We start from the raw sequence: 15917 nt of genomic DNA, 5'->3' as shown, positions 1-15917 counted from the left end.
ACAGCCCAGTTGTTTTTATATCTATATAATGTATATTTGATTTTGCTTTGGGTTCCAGTGTTTAAGTGAATGGATAGGCTAGTCTTCACAATCACCCCAACACTCTTGGGGATTCTCCAGTTTTCCAGTGTTTGGTTCACTCGGGTACATTTGGACCTCCACTATCCACAGTGACATTTCACGTCCTCCCCGCAGGACATCTCTTCAGACTTTCAGCCATTGCTGTGGTCTCTGGAATTAGGATAATTCCCTTTTCTTCATCCTCCAGCATCATTAGATGGGCAGCGCTTTTAGACACGTGCAATAATTTCACACTGTTCTGATGAGAGTGGGCTAATGTCAGTGTGTAGGCCTGCCAAAGGTGCTCCTACAGGTTATCCGAGGTCATAAACACATTGGAGCATTTGGTATGTGCAATGTTTCAATGTGTATCCACCTCTTGAATTAGCTTCTGCACCCGTCCAAGGCGGGTGTTCAGTGCAGGCCAGGCTGATTTGCTCCTGCACCTCTGTCAGCCTCTATTACAAAATTAGCCAACAAAAAGTGATGAATTCAAGTGTCACTGCAGCAGCAACTTAAACAATATGGTGCCATTTAGAATATTGGAATAAAATAAAGGAACTCTTCTTTTCAGTGGTACTGAAAACTGGTAACTGGTAACTTTGTAATTCCCCAATGAGTCAATTCAGCACTTTGTTACAGCGCTGAAGCTACAGGTAACTATAGAAATAATGACCAAATGGTCAGGGACTGTATTGTATTTGGAACTTGCTCATCAATAGTAAGGGAAAAGCTGCCCAGCTAAGGAGCAGACCTAAACAGACATAGGCCCCTCCCATGAGTGAGCTCAGATGCAGCTAAAGGCTATGGCTAGCAACAGCCACGAGGTCCACTCAATACAACATAAACATGGAAGAAAGGGCACAGTAGGGCACGCTGATGGGTTACGAGAAAGGTTAGAAGCACCAGTTAAGGCACGTGAGACACCACAGTACACAAGCAGAATGCTTGACAGTGTCTGAAATACAAAAAATATTAGTTTGCAAAAGCCTATAGAACGAAGTTTCACATGAATCAGGTCGTAGAGAAGTGCGCTCCATCAAACTGTTTGTGGTTACTGTTACTGTAACTGAAGATGAGGCTGGCGCACATGCAGACAGAGAACTTGGATGCGAAAATGTAAAGACAATATTCAAGCTGGATACCAGTGCACAGACCAGCATCATGCCCTCATGGCAAATAAAGGGCACTCTTCTTCTTAAAACCATGGATTTTTTTGCACCCAGCATTTAACACAAGCTTCTTTTTTTGTCTTGTTGTGATACAGCCTGAGTTTGTAATCGGTCTATAATCTTTAGTAATGTAATTGATCTTAGTTTCCCCAGTACCCTTGTGTCTTTACCCTGTTTGGGACGAGGATTATTGTGCCTGTTCTTTGTTTTCTATGTTTCAGAACTTGGTTTAAGTCCATCCAACCTTTCAGTGCAGGTTTTAGTCCAATTTCTCTGACTTTAGGTCAGAGACACAATATAAATAATTCATTCATTTTTGAATATGAAACCTTTTTTTTTCCCCACAACTTTACTATATGCAGATGAATAAAGTATAACATTGCAAAGCCTCTTTGCTTTTCTGTTGTTTTACATGGTTGCATGGTCATAAATGGTTGCATCGCTTTGTCTCAATTTTTAACAGCTCATGGTTTTCCTGATACATTTATTTAACGCATCATATTTTGCCACACATACCTTATTGTAGAATTCTGTAACACAACCTTTTGTTTCAAATTGGCTTGAAAGGTTTTTTTATTGAATAAATCATGCAAATAAAGCAAAACAATACTAGATTTCCTTGACAAACAATCACCAGTGAACATCTAAATACATTTCATACTTTATTGGCCTCCTAAAATGGAAATCATTCAGTAAAGAACAGCTACTGTTACCATTTTTGTCCTGTAAATCTACATTTCAGTGACATTGCAAAACGGAAAATACTCCCAGGAGACACAGTGAATGATCTGAAATGACTATTGAAGCATATAATAAATTGAACTGTGTATTAATCTTTGTGTTATTTTATTGTATTTTTTAAATTACTTGTCTTTTATTATTTTATTCTATTATGATGTATGTGTTGTTGTTTTAAGAAACTGGCCGTATGGCACTTTTGAACTGAGCTGAGGAGAGAGAGGGGGAGACAGAGGTGACATCGCACTGTCTGCCGTTATTTGTGGGAGAATCGATTCTGGCGTAAGATGAACGGAAGAGAGATGATATTGCTTGTGATGCTCTGCGCTTCCTGTTCTTCTCCATCACTCCTCTTTACGCTTCCCAGGCCGTGCGGCGACTGAAGCCCCCGCAAATATTCCCTTCAACAGGAGGAATTCCACACAGATCCGAGCCGTCCTGGACCTCTGCTGGCAAACATCCGCGGGTACGGGCCTGTTTATCCCCATTTTCCATCACCTGTCTTTCTTACAGCTTTCCTCTTACAGCAGCTTCCTCTACAAAACATCAAATGTCAGGAGACGCCAGCCGGCCTGTCTTGTGCTTTATTCCTCCTCTGGAGAGGTGATGGGAATCCAAGTCGCCTTTTAATTCGTGGATTGTTGACTTTATCGCCTATTCAAGGCTGACGTGAGTCTTTATGAGGTAAAGAGATTTATGTGATGTCAGACTAATGTGAGTGATGAAGAACGGGTTTCGTTTGGTTGTTATATCGGCTACTGTGTACATGTCGTACACAGATATACGTGCTTCTGCATGGAGGGTGTGTGCTCGCAGTATGTAGCTTATGTTGTTCGTGCGGGGGAGTCACCTACGTAAATGTCTTATTTTTCTCTGTGTAGCCTGTTTGTGTGATCACATCTGCTCAGATTACTACACGTCCTCCGTGCACACACAAACATGGCCCGGAAAAAACGCAATTGGCTGCAATCCGCGCACACATAAGGAATAAGAAGAGGAGAAAGAAGCCATATTTGAATCATCTTGTATCACAAATCAAGCCTTTGTGGTGCATTAACACTTCCATGTGACACTTCCAGCTTCTAGACGTTTCCAGAGTGAATGAGGCGGAGGAGGATTTGGTGGGATGGTCATTCAAAAAGGCTCAGAGCGTTAAAAGTAACAGTCCTTCGACGATATTCACGATGCAACAATAATTAGTCATTTGTAACTTGATGGGATGTGACCGTACACAAAACACACGTCTGTGTATTCTCAGTGCTGCTGAGGCTTTGTGCTGTGATTCGGCTGCTAGTGGCTACAGACGCGAAGCCAAACTATTCCAAAGCATATTACTGTCGCCAACATCACTAATGAACATATGCAGTTCTGTGCTGTAGTGCTAAAAATAACACAAAACAATAGTCTCACCTTTACAGTTGTCCTAGGATAAAATACTCAAAACCATTTTTCAATATCACATGAAATTTTGGACCCCATCCTGCAACAACTCTGAATGAGAAGAAGCAATTCTATGAAAATGTAAACGATAATTATCAACCAGTTTTGTTAACCATAAGGTAGATTTAACAAAGTATTTAAGTTTGGAGGTTGTATTCGCTTTGCAGATGATTTAGCTCTTTTCGTATGCTGAAGACAATATATTTCAGAACCAACTAATGAAGGGTACAACAGTACACTACCTAACACATTTAAATAATTAAATTATTGTATAGGAAGAGAAATATGGAAATGTTAAAAATTAACTTTGGATCAGTGTGATTTCAGCTATGCTAAAATGAAGGCATCAAAAACAGAGCTTTCTTTGATCCAGCGACGGCCTGCATTTTAAAACTGACCTCACAGCGTGCTACAAAAAATAATCTCAGTTCAGCTACAGTTTTCCTGCTGCTCTGCACAGCCAGCAACCCACCTGGTTCTCCAGGCGTCTGTAATCCAGTCAGCCACAGCTCCATATCCCATCGGTGACCCATTCAGCCCAACAGCAATTATTGCTTTTCGGGGTTTTTAATCTAACGACTGCCTGCTAGTTTCTATGTTAATGATTAAAAACAGCTAACGTGACTGTTGAAAATTACTAATAGTTAATCTGCTATAATCATAAAGGACCAGTCGCACACGTCGTTGCAAGAAAAATGTGTTTCTTCATGAGGTTTTCCACTACTTGCACAGCTTTTCAGCTGCTTCAGGTCCCAGTACTCGAGTAGAGAAGGCATGGTTAGGTTGTGCTTGCCGGCTGTGACCACCAGCCTTCCCTGACACGAAATCCTAATCCCACTGCTCCACCCCTCCTCTGCAGGTGAGCCACAAACCATACCCGACCACAACGGCAAACACTACTGTGTGTCCCAGCAAGATTAAATTATAACTGTTGAAACAGGAGCTTGACCTCTCAAAAATTCCTCCTAAAGTGTTGTTCAGTATTACCTACGTTGACTACTTCAGCTGTTAGTGAGAGGACAGGACCTGTGTGCTTGCCTGCCTGCAGCAGAGGTGTCTAAAGTTGTGTCGGCTTGAGGAGGCATTTATGAGACTGCTGATATTTGAAAGTGTGATTTAATATTCGCTTTAGCATTGATTATTATCTGAGTATGCTTTTTTTAACTACTACCTTTACTACCTGGGTAACAGGCAGGGGTTACAGATATGGAATGTGGAGGACCTTTAAGGTCATGTGTAAGCGGTGCAATGGATACAGTGGTATGAAGGGATTTTGTCACTTTCCATAAGTCACACAATAATTTGTATTGTGCGTTCCCGTTGAGTCTTCTTTGTGTTTAGGCTGTGATCAGCTGATTTGTTTCTGCTGCTGCTCTGGGATTTTTTGCTCTTTGTGTATTTTTGTATCTAAATTGATTCCACCAGATATAAGTAAATGCAAAATGAGCTGTCATATAAAAGCAGCATGAAAGATAAGATAAGATAAGATAAGATAACCTTTATTAGTCCCACACGTGGGAAATTTGTTTTGTCACAGCAGGAAGTGGACAGTGCAAAAGTTATGACGCAAAAATTAGAATACAATAAGAATAAATACAGTACACAGCTGTACAGAATAGAATAAAATAATATACTATATACAGTAGAATAAAATAGAATAAAAATATACAATAAGATAAAAATAGAATACGAATGCTATATACAACTGAGTAAAAATACAACGATGCCAGAAAAGATTATTGCACTTAGTGTTATTGCACATGTGTGGATGTGTGTGTTTGTTCAGTTAAAGTCTTTGTTGTGGAGTCTGACAGCAGTGGGGAGGAAAGACCTGCGAAATCTCTCCGTCCCACACCGTGGGTGCCGCAGTCTCCCACTGAAGGAGCTGCTCAGTGCTGTCACAGTCTGCTGCATGGGGTGGGAGATGTTGTCCATCAGGGATGACAGCTTAGCCACCATTCTCCTGTCACTCACCACCTCCACTGGGTCCAGAGGGCATCCTAGAACAGAGCTGGCAATTAAGTGAGTAAATCTAATCATCTTAAACTTATTGATGTCTGCCATCCTTGATGTAACCTTACAGTGACACAAGCATCAGTCTGCTCTGCACCAGACTAACCAGTTGAGCCTGCATTAAGCTCTATTTAACTGCTTGGTATTTTTATGTAACTTTTAAATTACCCAAAATTTTATACTTTAGTTTGCTTTGCAAGATGCTTTACAAAATAGCAATACATGCATTGATCCAATACCTGACTTGGAAAAAAAAAAACCCAAAACAAACAATCAATCAGTCAATCAGAACTGAATGGATGGATGAATATTTCCGTCCATCCAGTCAGCCATCCATTTTGTGCTGCTTATCCAGGTTCAGGTAGTTAGGACAGCAGTCAGAGCAGAGAAGCCCAGGCTTCCCTCACCCCAGCCACCTGTTGGGGACACAGAGATGTACCTAAGCCAACCAAGAAATGTAATCTCTCTAGCAAGTCCTGTCCTAGAACCTCCTCACCAGTACGAGATCCCCGGAATACTTCAGCAGGCATCTTAGTCAGATTCCCGAACCACCTCAGCTGGCTCCTTTTGATGAGTAGGAGCAGTACCTCTACTCTGACTCCCTCTTTAATGACTGAGCTCCTCACCCGGGCGAGGCCAGCCACTCTTTGAAGAAAATTCACATATGCTGGTTGTATCCGTCACTCGACCCTTTTCCAGCTGAGAACCACAGTCTAGGACATAGGTGTCGAACTCCAGTCCTCGAGGGCCGGTGTCTTTAAACTTTTCCATGTGTCCCTGCTGTAACACACCTGTATTAGTAGGTCATTAGCAAGACTCTGTAGAACTTGACTCCATGCTGAGGTGGCAATTCAGCCATTTGATTCATGTTACAGCAGCTCATGACTGAATGAACAACAATAAAAGTACTTTTAGAATTAGATTTTTTCACAAACTTAGATTTATTTACATTTACTTGAGGTTAGGGGTTGACACATCAGCATGCAGTCAGTTCTTACTAATGACCTACTAATTTTATTCAGGTGTGTTGCAGCAGGGACACATTTAAAAGTTTCAGGAGTCCTCAAGGACTGGAGTTCAACACCCGTGGTCAAAGTGCTAATTTTCATTCTCACGTTTCACAGCCAACAGAACCACATCCTCACCAAAGAGGAGACCCTCCCCGACTTGGCTACCCCTAGATATCCGATCCATGAAGAGAATCTGTGGCAAAGGCCAGCCACCAGAAAGGTGTTTGACTTACTTGCTACAGTTGTAGAGCTTGAATGGCCCATAACAACTGGCCAAACAGCCCCAACTCCTGAAACTCCCTCCACAGGATACCCCGAGGGACTTGGTTGAATGTTGTCTCCAAGTCCCGAAATTACATTAGTACATTGGTTGGCCAAATGCTCACAACCCCTTAAATATCTTCAAGAACATAAAGAGCTGGTTTAGTGTTCCACGACCAGGGCAAAAGTGGCTTTATTTCTCCTGAATCCAAGGGCTGACTAACGGATGGACTCTTCTCTCGAGTACCCTGTGATAGACTTTCCCTGGGAGGCTGAGGAGTATGATCCTCCGGTAGTTGGAGCACCCCCTATGGTCCCCTTACTTATGGGGGAGTTCGCCTTGTAATAGGAAGGTTGCCGGTTCGAGTCCTGGCTTGGACAGTCTCAGTCGTTGTGTCCTTGTCCTTGGGCAAGACACTTCACCCGTTGCCTACTGGTGGTGGTCAGAGGGCCCGGTGGCGCCAGTGTCTGGCAGCCTCGCCTCTGTCAGTGCGCCCCAGGGTGGCTGTGGCTACAATGTAGCTGCCATCACCAGTGTGTGAATGTGTGTGAATGGGTGGATGACTGGATGTGTAAAGCGCTGTGGGGTCCTTAGGGACTAGTAAAGCGCTATATAAATACAGGCCATTTACCATTTACCTACTTAAACAGGGGAGTCAACAACCTAGTTTTCAAATCCAGAGGCACCCAAACCCCCAAACCCACCCAAAGACATGTCAGTCCTGACAGCCCTACATCATCCAGAATCTTCAGGAACTGAGGGGGAATCTCACCCACCCCAGGGGTCATGCCAGCGTGCGGTTGTTTAACAACATCAGTGTGAGAGCATTGAAGTCCCCAATAGAGTCTCTGTGTGGAGCACTCTCCAGCACCTCATCCAGGGATTCTGGCACTTAGGTACAAACGATAGTCAGGACCTGGGGCCTGAGGAAAACTCCAACGCACAGGCAGCGAGCCAGGGAGATACATTTGCACCACTGCCTCCCATTGGGAAACTCCAGGGTGGAGTCCACTCTCCAGAAACTGGTTCCAGAGCCTCTTGGCATGAGCCCAATTATATCTGGTTGGTATCTGCCAACCTCCAGCACCAGGTCAGGCTCCTTCCTCACCAGTGAGGCGGCATTCCAGGGATCAGAGCACCAGGTCCCCCACCTCTGACTGCCTCCCAGTCCACTAAGGACCGTAGAATATTACATTACAGAGCAATCCTTACCTTTGAAGAACACATCTTCAAAGGTAAAGATTATTTTAAGAGATAGAGATAGATCATGTCTTTTCTTTGGTAATACTTGCATATTAACACCCTCTTAGAATACTCTGGCTTTTAGAAAATGAAAATATTAAAGCGACTACAATGAAAAAACTGAGATGAGATCATCCCATAATAGCAGCACTCACGTCTGATGTGGAGAATTTGGACAAACCTGTAATAGCATAACATCCTGACCTTGACAAGTACATTTTATAATAGTTTAACAACTTAAAGATAAATAATAATACCCAGTGCGAGCAGAAAGACACGTGCAGAGATCAGAGGCTGACTTTGTTACCGGGGGAGGGTAATCGTTCATGACACTGGCTTGTAGGATTTGTACATAATAAAGTGTTACATGATGCACAGTACACATGCTCTGTGGCTCTCTGCCCTGCTTTCAAAAAACAAAAATGTCCACGTCGGAGCTGATGTTTAATAAAGTTACATGTTTACAAATATATCTGCCCTTATTTTGACAACTAAACTGGATTTATGGGGAAAATAATACGTTTATTAATCTCAACCAGAGTGACTAAGAATTCGTCCAAGGACAGAAGTAGAACATCTTTATTTAAATAGATTGAAGAACACAACTAGTGAGGCAGTTTTGTCCTGAAGCCATATTTCAATGCAGAGTTCATATGTCAGGGGAATATATTTAGCTCTCTGTTCATTTGTTTATAGAAGAGACAAATTTGGCTTTTCTGTCTCTTGGGCCTTCTTCCCTTTCTTCCACAGACAAACTTGCCCTGCCTCTTTTTCTTAACCATTTATGACATTTAATTGAAGTAAAAAATGACCTCTAAATTTACCTAAAGCCAAAATTGTCATCTCGATGTTTGTAGAAGCAACCTGATCTGTATTAAGTGATAATCAAGAAGAAAAAAACAAAAGTAAATATTGGGTCAGGTCTTCACAGTTGAATTAATTGAATACTTGCCTAATAAGCGAAAAGGTTTATAGAAACATTGTCTTACAAAATATGCTTTTCCATATTTCATAATGTCGTTCTCTACTCCTGAAAACTGTAGTGTGGCCCTTAAGGACAAATCACATGTCATAGTATAAGCACTAAAACTAAATCTGGAAATGCTACAAATAAAAAACAAAACATTTTAGGTCCTATTAGTTATTCACTTTAATAGTTACTCTCCCCCCGTCTCCCATGGAAGAAGGAGGAATTCATAATCTGTTAATTATTCACAATTTTTGAATATTTTTCAACAATGAGACAAATTATATATTATAAAAATCAGTATTTACTTACATACCTTCATAACTATGTCAATAAACCTTCTGCTGCTTTACAGTCAAACTATTGTAACGAAGTACTTCTGGCTACAGTAGCTTAGCAAGTGTATCCACTCTGCTCAGAGCTGCATCCCTGTGTCTGCACACACAGGATGTGACTGTGGGTTTATTAGAAAATGTGTGGCTTAGAACAGGCAATTCATCACCCTGACACTTGTGCGCATGCACTTGCTGACACATATAATCAAACACACAAAAGCACCCTCCTCTCTTCTCCATCCACAGAAAGAAATTTAAGGTTTCTTGTGTCTTTTCTTTCTCCGTGCTCCACCTGTCCCTGTCATTTAAACCCCAGCTTCTTCTATTTTCTACATTGTTTCTCTCATTCTGATCACCTTCTTCTTATAGTAGCTTTCATTCATTTCCTACATTATTTTTCATTTTCCATGGATTTGTATGGAGGACCAGAAGAGTCACATGCATCAAATTAAAGCATTTTGTGCTTCAGTAATGAATTGTGCAAAAATAATAATAATAACAACAATAATAATCCATTATTAAATTCATTTACAATTTCATTTTGCGATTCTTTTATTTATTTAGATATCATGCTAGTAATGTATTGTTTGATAATTTACTTTAAAATAAAAGGACTAATTATGTGTTAATATTTTAAAATGAATTATGAATCATTAATAAATATAAAGAGAATCAATAAGAAGTCCACATTTTTTGCTCTAAGGTCATCATTTTATGTTAAGAACGTAGCCATCGTTGTCAAAGATAAGAGAAGGAAACTTTGTGACCTGTGCAGATCCAAGTGTTTACCTGCTAACTGACCCACAGAGTTTTCAGTCAGGAGATTGTCTCAACCCCACTTTTAAACCCTCCTGGCACCACATTATTGACAGCAGGAACATAAAATAACACACTGTTGTGTAGAACAAGTCCTCGACACCCTCGCGTTCAAAACGTATTTTGATAGGAGGAACAGCAAATTTAGACACATTTGACAGGGATTTCCAGTTGGTGAATTTAAATGTATGTGAATGATAGAGCATTCTGATTGGCTAATTTTTTTTTATTGGTGGATTGGGTAAAAAAAATAGTGCAGAAGATATCAGCCTCTTTGTCTCCTGCAGTGCAGATGATTGGATGAACCACAGGGATCAACTGCTGCCCAGACTGTGGACTTAAATTTCAACGCTCCAATTACAACTTCCAAGCAGTTCAGCTGTTTTCTTGTGGATTCTAACTCCTTAGATGAGTATAATTCAAGTGATTTGAGTCTGTAATTATCATTTGGCTTAATAAATTATCCTGCAGTCAAAAAGACTAACTCTTTGTGAAACACGTAAAAACCTGAGCATTAGTTTACATCTTATAAATAGCTCTTACAGGTTAGTCCAGCCTTTAACAGTAACAGATCTTTGGGGCTTCGTTTTCCACGTAGTTAGCAAGTGCATTGATATAGAGAGAAGCTGCCAAGGTGGGTGTGGCTGGTGAAATTGGTACTTTAAGCTATTCCAGAAATAAATTTACCCTGTCCTGCTCTCACATATCTGAGGGCTTCTTCTGTGACAAGCTCATTATGGTGGAGGTCATCCTCTCTTCATCCTCTCTTCTTCTAATTTATGTTTTCTGGTTGAGCTACGACCAAAGGCTCTCAGGTACTGGCCAGTTCTTAGTTGCTACCAAAAATCCCCTCTGGCATTTTCTCATACAGCCTTCATAGTAATTAAGACTTCACGGGACAATGGCTGGAACTGTTATAGAACTTATAGTCTTACATTTAGCAAAAACCTGACCGGTGGGATGTTGCCACCCTCAGGTTCTTGGTAGAAAAGGCTGGCCTCTGATGACATGTGCTGTCTTACCTTGTTGTTGAACCTTTGCCACCAGGAGCCAAAGCATCATCCTCCTCTCTTCAATGGCAGGGAGAGGTCTCTGGAAAACCACCAAGTTTCTGTTTTGAAGGAAAATTGACTTTGCAGCATTCCAAACTGCATCTTGGTAAAAACAGGAAATGAACTGTGGAATAATCTGATCAGCCAAGGCGGTGCATTATATCCATTATATGTGAAAGGTTAGCATTAATGTGGCGCCAGTGTCCGGCAGCCTCGCCTCTGTCAGTGTGCCCCAGGGTGGCTGTGGCTACATGTAGCTGCCATCACCAGTGTGTGAATGTGTGGATGACTGGATGTGTAAAGCGCTTTGGGGTCCTTAGGGACTAGTAAAGCGCTATATAAATACAGGCCATTTACCATATGTGAAAGGTTAGCATTAAGTACTAAGGAGCCAAAGACTGGCAGATATGTGTCCCGTCTTTGTGGACGTCGAGGTCCTTATTGTCCGGAGCTGCGTTCTAATGCCAGAAGTAGCCTTCAAGCTCACAGGCTCACTTTTTGACATCTTGTATTTTACTTCTCGGATTTTAACAAAGGAAAAGTCAAAGGAAAGTTTGAAGATTAAGGCTTCAAACTTTCGTTTCGTTTATCGTTAGGGCTTATCAGATGTTCCCGTAATCCTCCTCTAGTTCCACTGCAATGGGTCTTGGCTGCCAGGGGCTTCTCCTGGTTCTTCTTCATTCACCTTTTTACACACTACTCTGCATTTAATCCTGAGATATTATTCCTGTCTGGCTCTTTTGACCTGCCTTCCTCCGCTCACCTTCAGCCACATGGCTGCCCCCCCTGAGCCTGGTTCTACCAGAGCTTTCCTGATAAATGGAAGTTTTTCCTTTGCACTGTCACCAAGCGCTTGCTCGAAGGGGGTCGTTTGATTGTTGGGGTTGTTTCTATATTATCTCAGAATCTTTATCTTACAATATAAAGTGCGTTCTTGATATTTGACACTATATTAATAAAACTGAACTGAATTCCAGTGGGTGTGGACGCTTTAAGAGTAAATACAAATTCAAAACTGTAACACAGAGAGTTTCGATCCTTTGTAGACGCTCGACCCAGCTGGATTTTTACTGGGTGAGGTGGGTTTTGTTTTTTTAAATTTTGGGGTTTTAGTTTTTGCTGTATGTTATTGAGACAAGCATCAGGACCCTGTTATCTAATGTCAAATCTTTTCTTTAAATCAATGGTAAACAAATATAAGTGAATAAAATCTGAGAAATGATTTTTTGCAACTTTTGCTTGACTTTTTTCTGTGTATGACGACAGACAGTTACATACTTGCATCGGTCATGTAGTAAGGAAAGGTGCCTGCATTAAACAGGCTAATGTGGGCGGAGTTTCTTGCTTGATGAAACATATCTGCCGCCACAAAATGAGGAAATTCATGCTCATGTACTATTTTTAGGATTATATTTGTAGCTCCTTACTGTTAATGTTGCTGCTGTGTTAAAGTGTGGAGCAGCAACATTACCACCACGTAGCAGCTGCCCCTGTACATGCTGATCTACATGGTAGCTGCTGCAGTCAGTAACTAAGCAGAAACCTGAGTTTCAGTAGAACAGTTTTTATATGAAATGAAAGCTTTGTGCTTTTAGCTAATGTTATGCCAGCCTAGCCATGAAGGGGAGTTAGTGAAAAGCTTTCCTTTCATTTGTTGGAATAGCGTGCACATCGATTGGAAAGCTGTTGGGCGTCTAGCACGGTGTCCACTTTAGTTCAGATGCTGTTCTGTTTGACTAAAGAGTTCTAAAAATGTAAGAATAACTTGTAGAGAGAATTGTACTTAACATTGAATCCTAAATAAATAATATTCTAAATATAATTCCCATTTGTGTGTATAATATAATAATAATAGATGTTTAGTGTGTCTGTGACGTTACTTATCTGTGACTGATCTACATCTAACGTCTGAGTATGTTGTGACTGTAACCCAAAAGCCTTCTTCAGTTCATTTACACTGTGATGAGCTGCCTTAGATACCGTGAATGCTAACATGTGCTTATTTCTATATTTAGGATTGAACTGTGCTGAATGCTTTACCTCACTGTTGTGAAAATGGCTTTGAGACTAATGGATAGTTTTGTTATTTTACAGATACGTGATATTCTGCCTATGAAATGCAGTAGTTGGTTTCCATTTAGCTCTGTCATTGTAAAAGCTCGTTAGGATTGGTGAGTATTTCAAATGTGTTTGAATCACATTTGTTTTGTTTAAGAAATGCTCTGTACAATGATCACATGACAAATGTATTTAGTTTTTTCTTTCCCTCTCCTCTGTGAATGTGGATGAAAACAAGATAAAGAAAATTATAAATGTATGAAGCATGTGCAACAAATATTTTTCATTCTTTTAAACAGATTGAGACATGCACTGACCAAACGTAGACTTTGATATACAACAGACTTCCTCTGAACCTCTCATAGAACTTATCAGTGAGCTGCAAAGCTTAACGCCTTAACTTCAAGCTTCGGTCTACGGCTGCATTGCTGAATCTCTGTCTTCAGTGGATGAAATGCAGGACACTTACTCATCTCTTCCACTTTGGCTGTTGCTGTGTACCTTTACTTGCTGTGTGGCTGCACGTCAGAGCTTCAGTAAACAAATCAAAACCAATTCAACTTCAGGACAGAAGCATGGTTCATTTGTTTATACTGTGTTATAATCCAAAGGATTATTTAAGTTATATCTGACAATAATTAATATTATAAATAAAAATGTTAAAGCAGTAAAAAATACTTTTGGACCATTTTATAGATGAAAATGTAAAATAAAATAAATAATAACGTTATAATAAAACATTAGAATGATGGCTTGCACATATCTCATCAATCTCAAAACCCATCTTTTTCTCAGCAGAACATCGTCCATGTCTGCTCAGTGTTATAAATATATTTTAGGGCGTCATGATTTGAATTATTAATGTCGTGCGACTCACAGGGATATTTTTCTGTGGGGTCCCAAAACCTTGGCAGCACCCACGTGTGCAGCTGAGACAGTTTAGCTGCTTTACATCAAAGCGTCCACAGAGGAGACCACAGTGAGACATCAGGACTGTCCTTCAGTCTTGTGGAGTCATTTCACTCTGTCGTAGCTGCTGCTGTTATGTTAGACCGCTGCACACTGACTTTGTACTCCTGGATACTGTCCTGAGTTTCAGAATACTCTGGAGGAACTGCAAGTATCGTCTACTTTGTTTTGGGGCTTGAAGGCAGCAACTTTCAAAGAAAACACTGAAGAATCTGGGCCGTGTCCGGCTTTTACTAAATTACTATGAGAGATTAATATTTATGGACATTTTGGCTTTTCACAGAATATTTCCTGTAACAGACATTTTCTTTGTAATCCTCACAATCAATTTCTGTGCATGAACATGGTAATAGTCTTCTTTCAGACCACACTTCAGGACTTGGTTAAGTCATTCACAAGTGTCTTGGCAGTTGTTCTGGGATCATTAGACACATTTCTAACTAGTTTTATTAAAAAGGCTCAGCAGAGGATATAATTCCTCCATCAGCTCAGGAAGAACAGATCGTAATAGACAGTGAGGCCTGCAGAAACCTTGGTGTTGTAATTTGGGACTTTAAAAATAAAAACAAATGTAATGAATGAGAACGAAACATCACTGCAAAGCTCTCGCACCCTGAACACAATCTGTTCCAGGTCCTCCCCTGTGGTAGGCACTACACAGCACTGCACCCCACAGGCGGAAACCCTCTGAACACTTAAGTTTCTACATAAAAGACTCGTCACACCTGCTGCTGAATCAAAGAGTCCTTTTTGTTTTTGTCTGTCTGTTGCTATTGTCTGCATTGTGTGTGTCTAATCTGCCACATACACTGAAATCAAAGAAATACCCAAATACTCGGTCTGCATACTGGGACAGTGAAGCTGATTCTGACTGTCTTTCAGTCTTTGCTATGTCGACCTGGGTTGTTTTGTACTGAGTGGCTCTGAATTTCTCATCCTAGGACTTGAAAATTGGAAAAACAGGCTATGTTGGATATGACCTTTGGTTTCTCAGCATCAGAAATTACTTTTCTCATGTTTAACCTGATTTCTTCTGTTTTTGGCATCATTCTCCCTCAAGTGACGGCTCAGACCTGATGTTTTTATACTGTATGTGAATTAAAAGCTAACCCTCAGCTTTAACTTGAAAGTTTGAACAGCACATCATGGTTGGCTCTATGACTAAATCAAAGAGTCATTTTTTCTCAGGGTCATAATATTGATGATTGAAATTTATGTTTTTTTGCTGAAATAATTTTGTTATTTGTAAAAACAATTTCCAAAGAAAAGTATTATGTTCAGAAATACTATGATGAAAAATCTCTCGCTCTGTTAAAAAAGGACGTTCATACTGTGAGGCAACAGTGTTAACACCACCACATTGTTGCTTCGCAGCAAGAAGGTCCCAGGTTCGAATCCACCAGGGCCGGGCCCTTTCTGTGTGGAGCTTGTGTCTGTGTGGGCTCTCTCTGACTTCCTCCCACAGTCCACAGACATGCAGTTAGTGGGGTTAGGTTAACTGGTGAGTCTAAAGTGCACACAGGGGTGACTGTGAGTGCAAATGGTTGTCTGCTCTCTATATTAGCCTGTTGCCAAAACTGTTAAATTTAATAGTTCAAGTCACCAATTAACCCAACAACAAACGAATAACGAACTCAAATAGCTGAAAACTCATGTACACAAAGGAAAACATGCAACCTCCACACAGACGGGGCCACAGCCAACCAGAAGACTGGAACTGGGAATCTTCTCTGTGTGAGAAAACACTGCTTAACGGTGCAGGTGGTAGAGTTCGAGGAAGCTA

At 40.8% G+C, this 15917-nt stretch overlaps 1 protein-coding gene across 15 annotated transcripts in view; it reads left to right on the top strand.

Annotated features, from left to right (window-relative positions):
* peli3 (pellino E3 ubiquitin protein ligase family member 3) overlaps positions 1-15917 on the top strand; it is a 43032-nt gene that overhangs the window by 1048 nt on the left and 26067 nt on the right. For 2 of the 15 annotated variants that reach the window (XM_082526056.1, XM_082526049.1), the window contains exons 2-3: positions 2338-2436; positions 5197-5432. The exons of 1 other annotated variant lie outside the window; for it this stretch is intronic. In XM_082526056.1, coding sequence (XP_082382182.1) covers positions 2338-2436; positions 5197-5432 — 335 coding nt within the window. 12 more of the 15 variants (XM_082526050.1, XM_082526063.1, XM_082526051.1 and 9 more) reach the window with 9 other exon arrangements.

Source organism: Aulonocara stuartgranti (genome assembly GCF_965226115.1).
Source record: "Aulonocara stuartgranti genome assembly, chromosome: 3".
In the NCBI taxonomy this organism is placed as follows: Eukaryota; Metazoa; Chordata; class Actinopteri; order Cichliformes; family Cichlidae; genus Aulonocara; species Aulonocara stuartgranti.
Note: the sequence above shows the minus strand (reverse complement) of the source record. Positions and strands in the feature narration are given on the sequence as shown.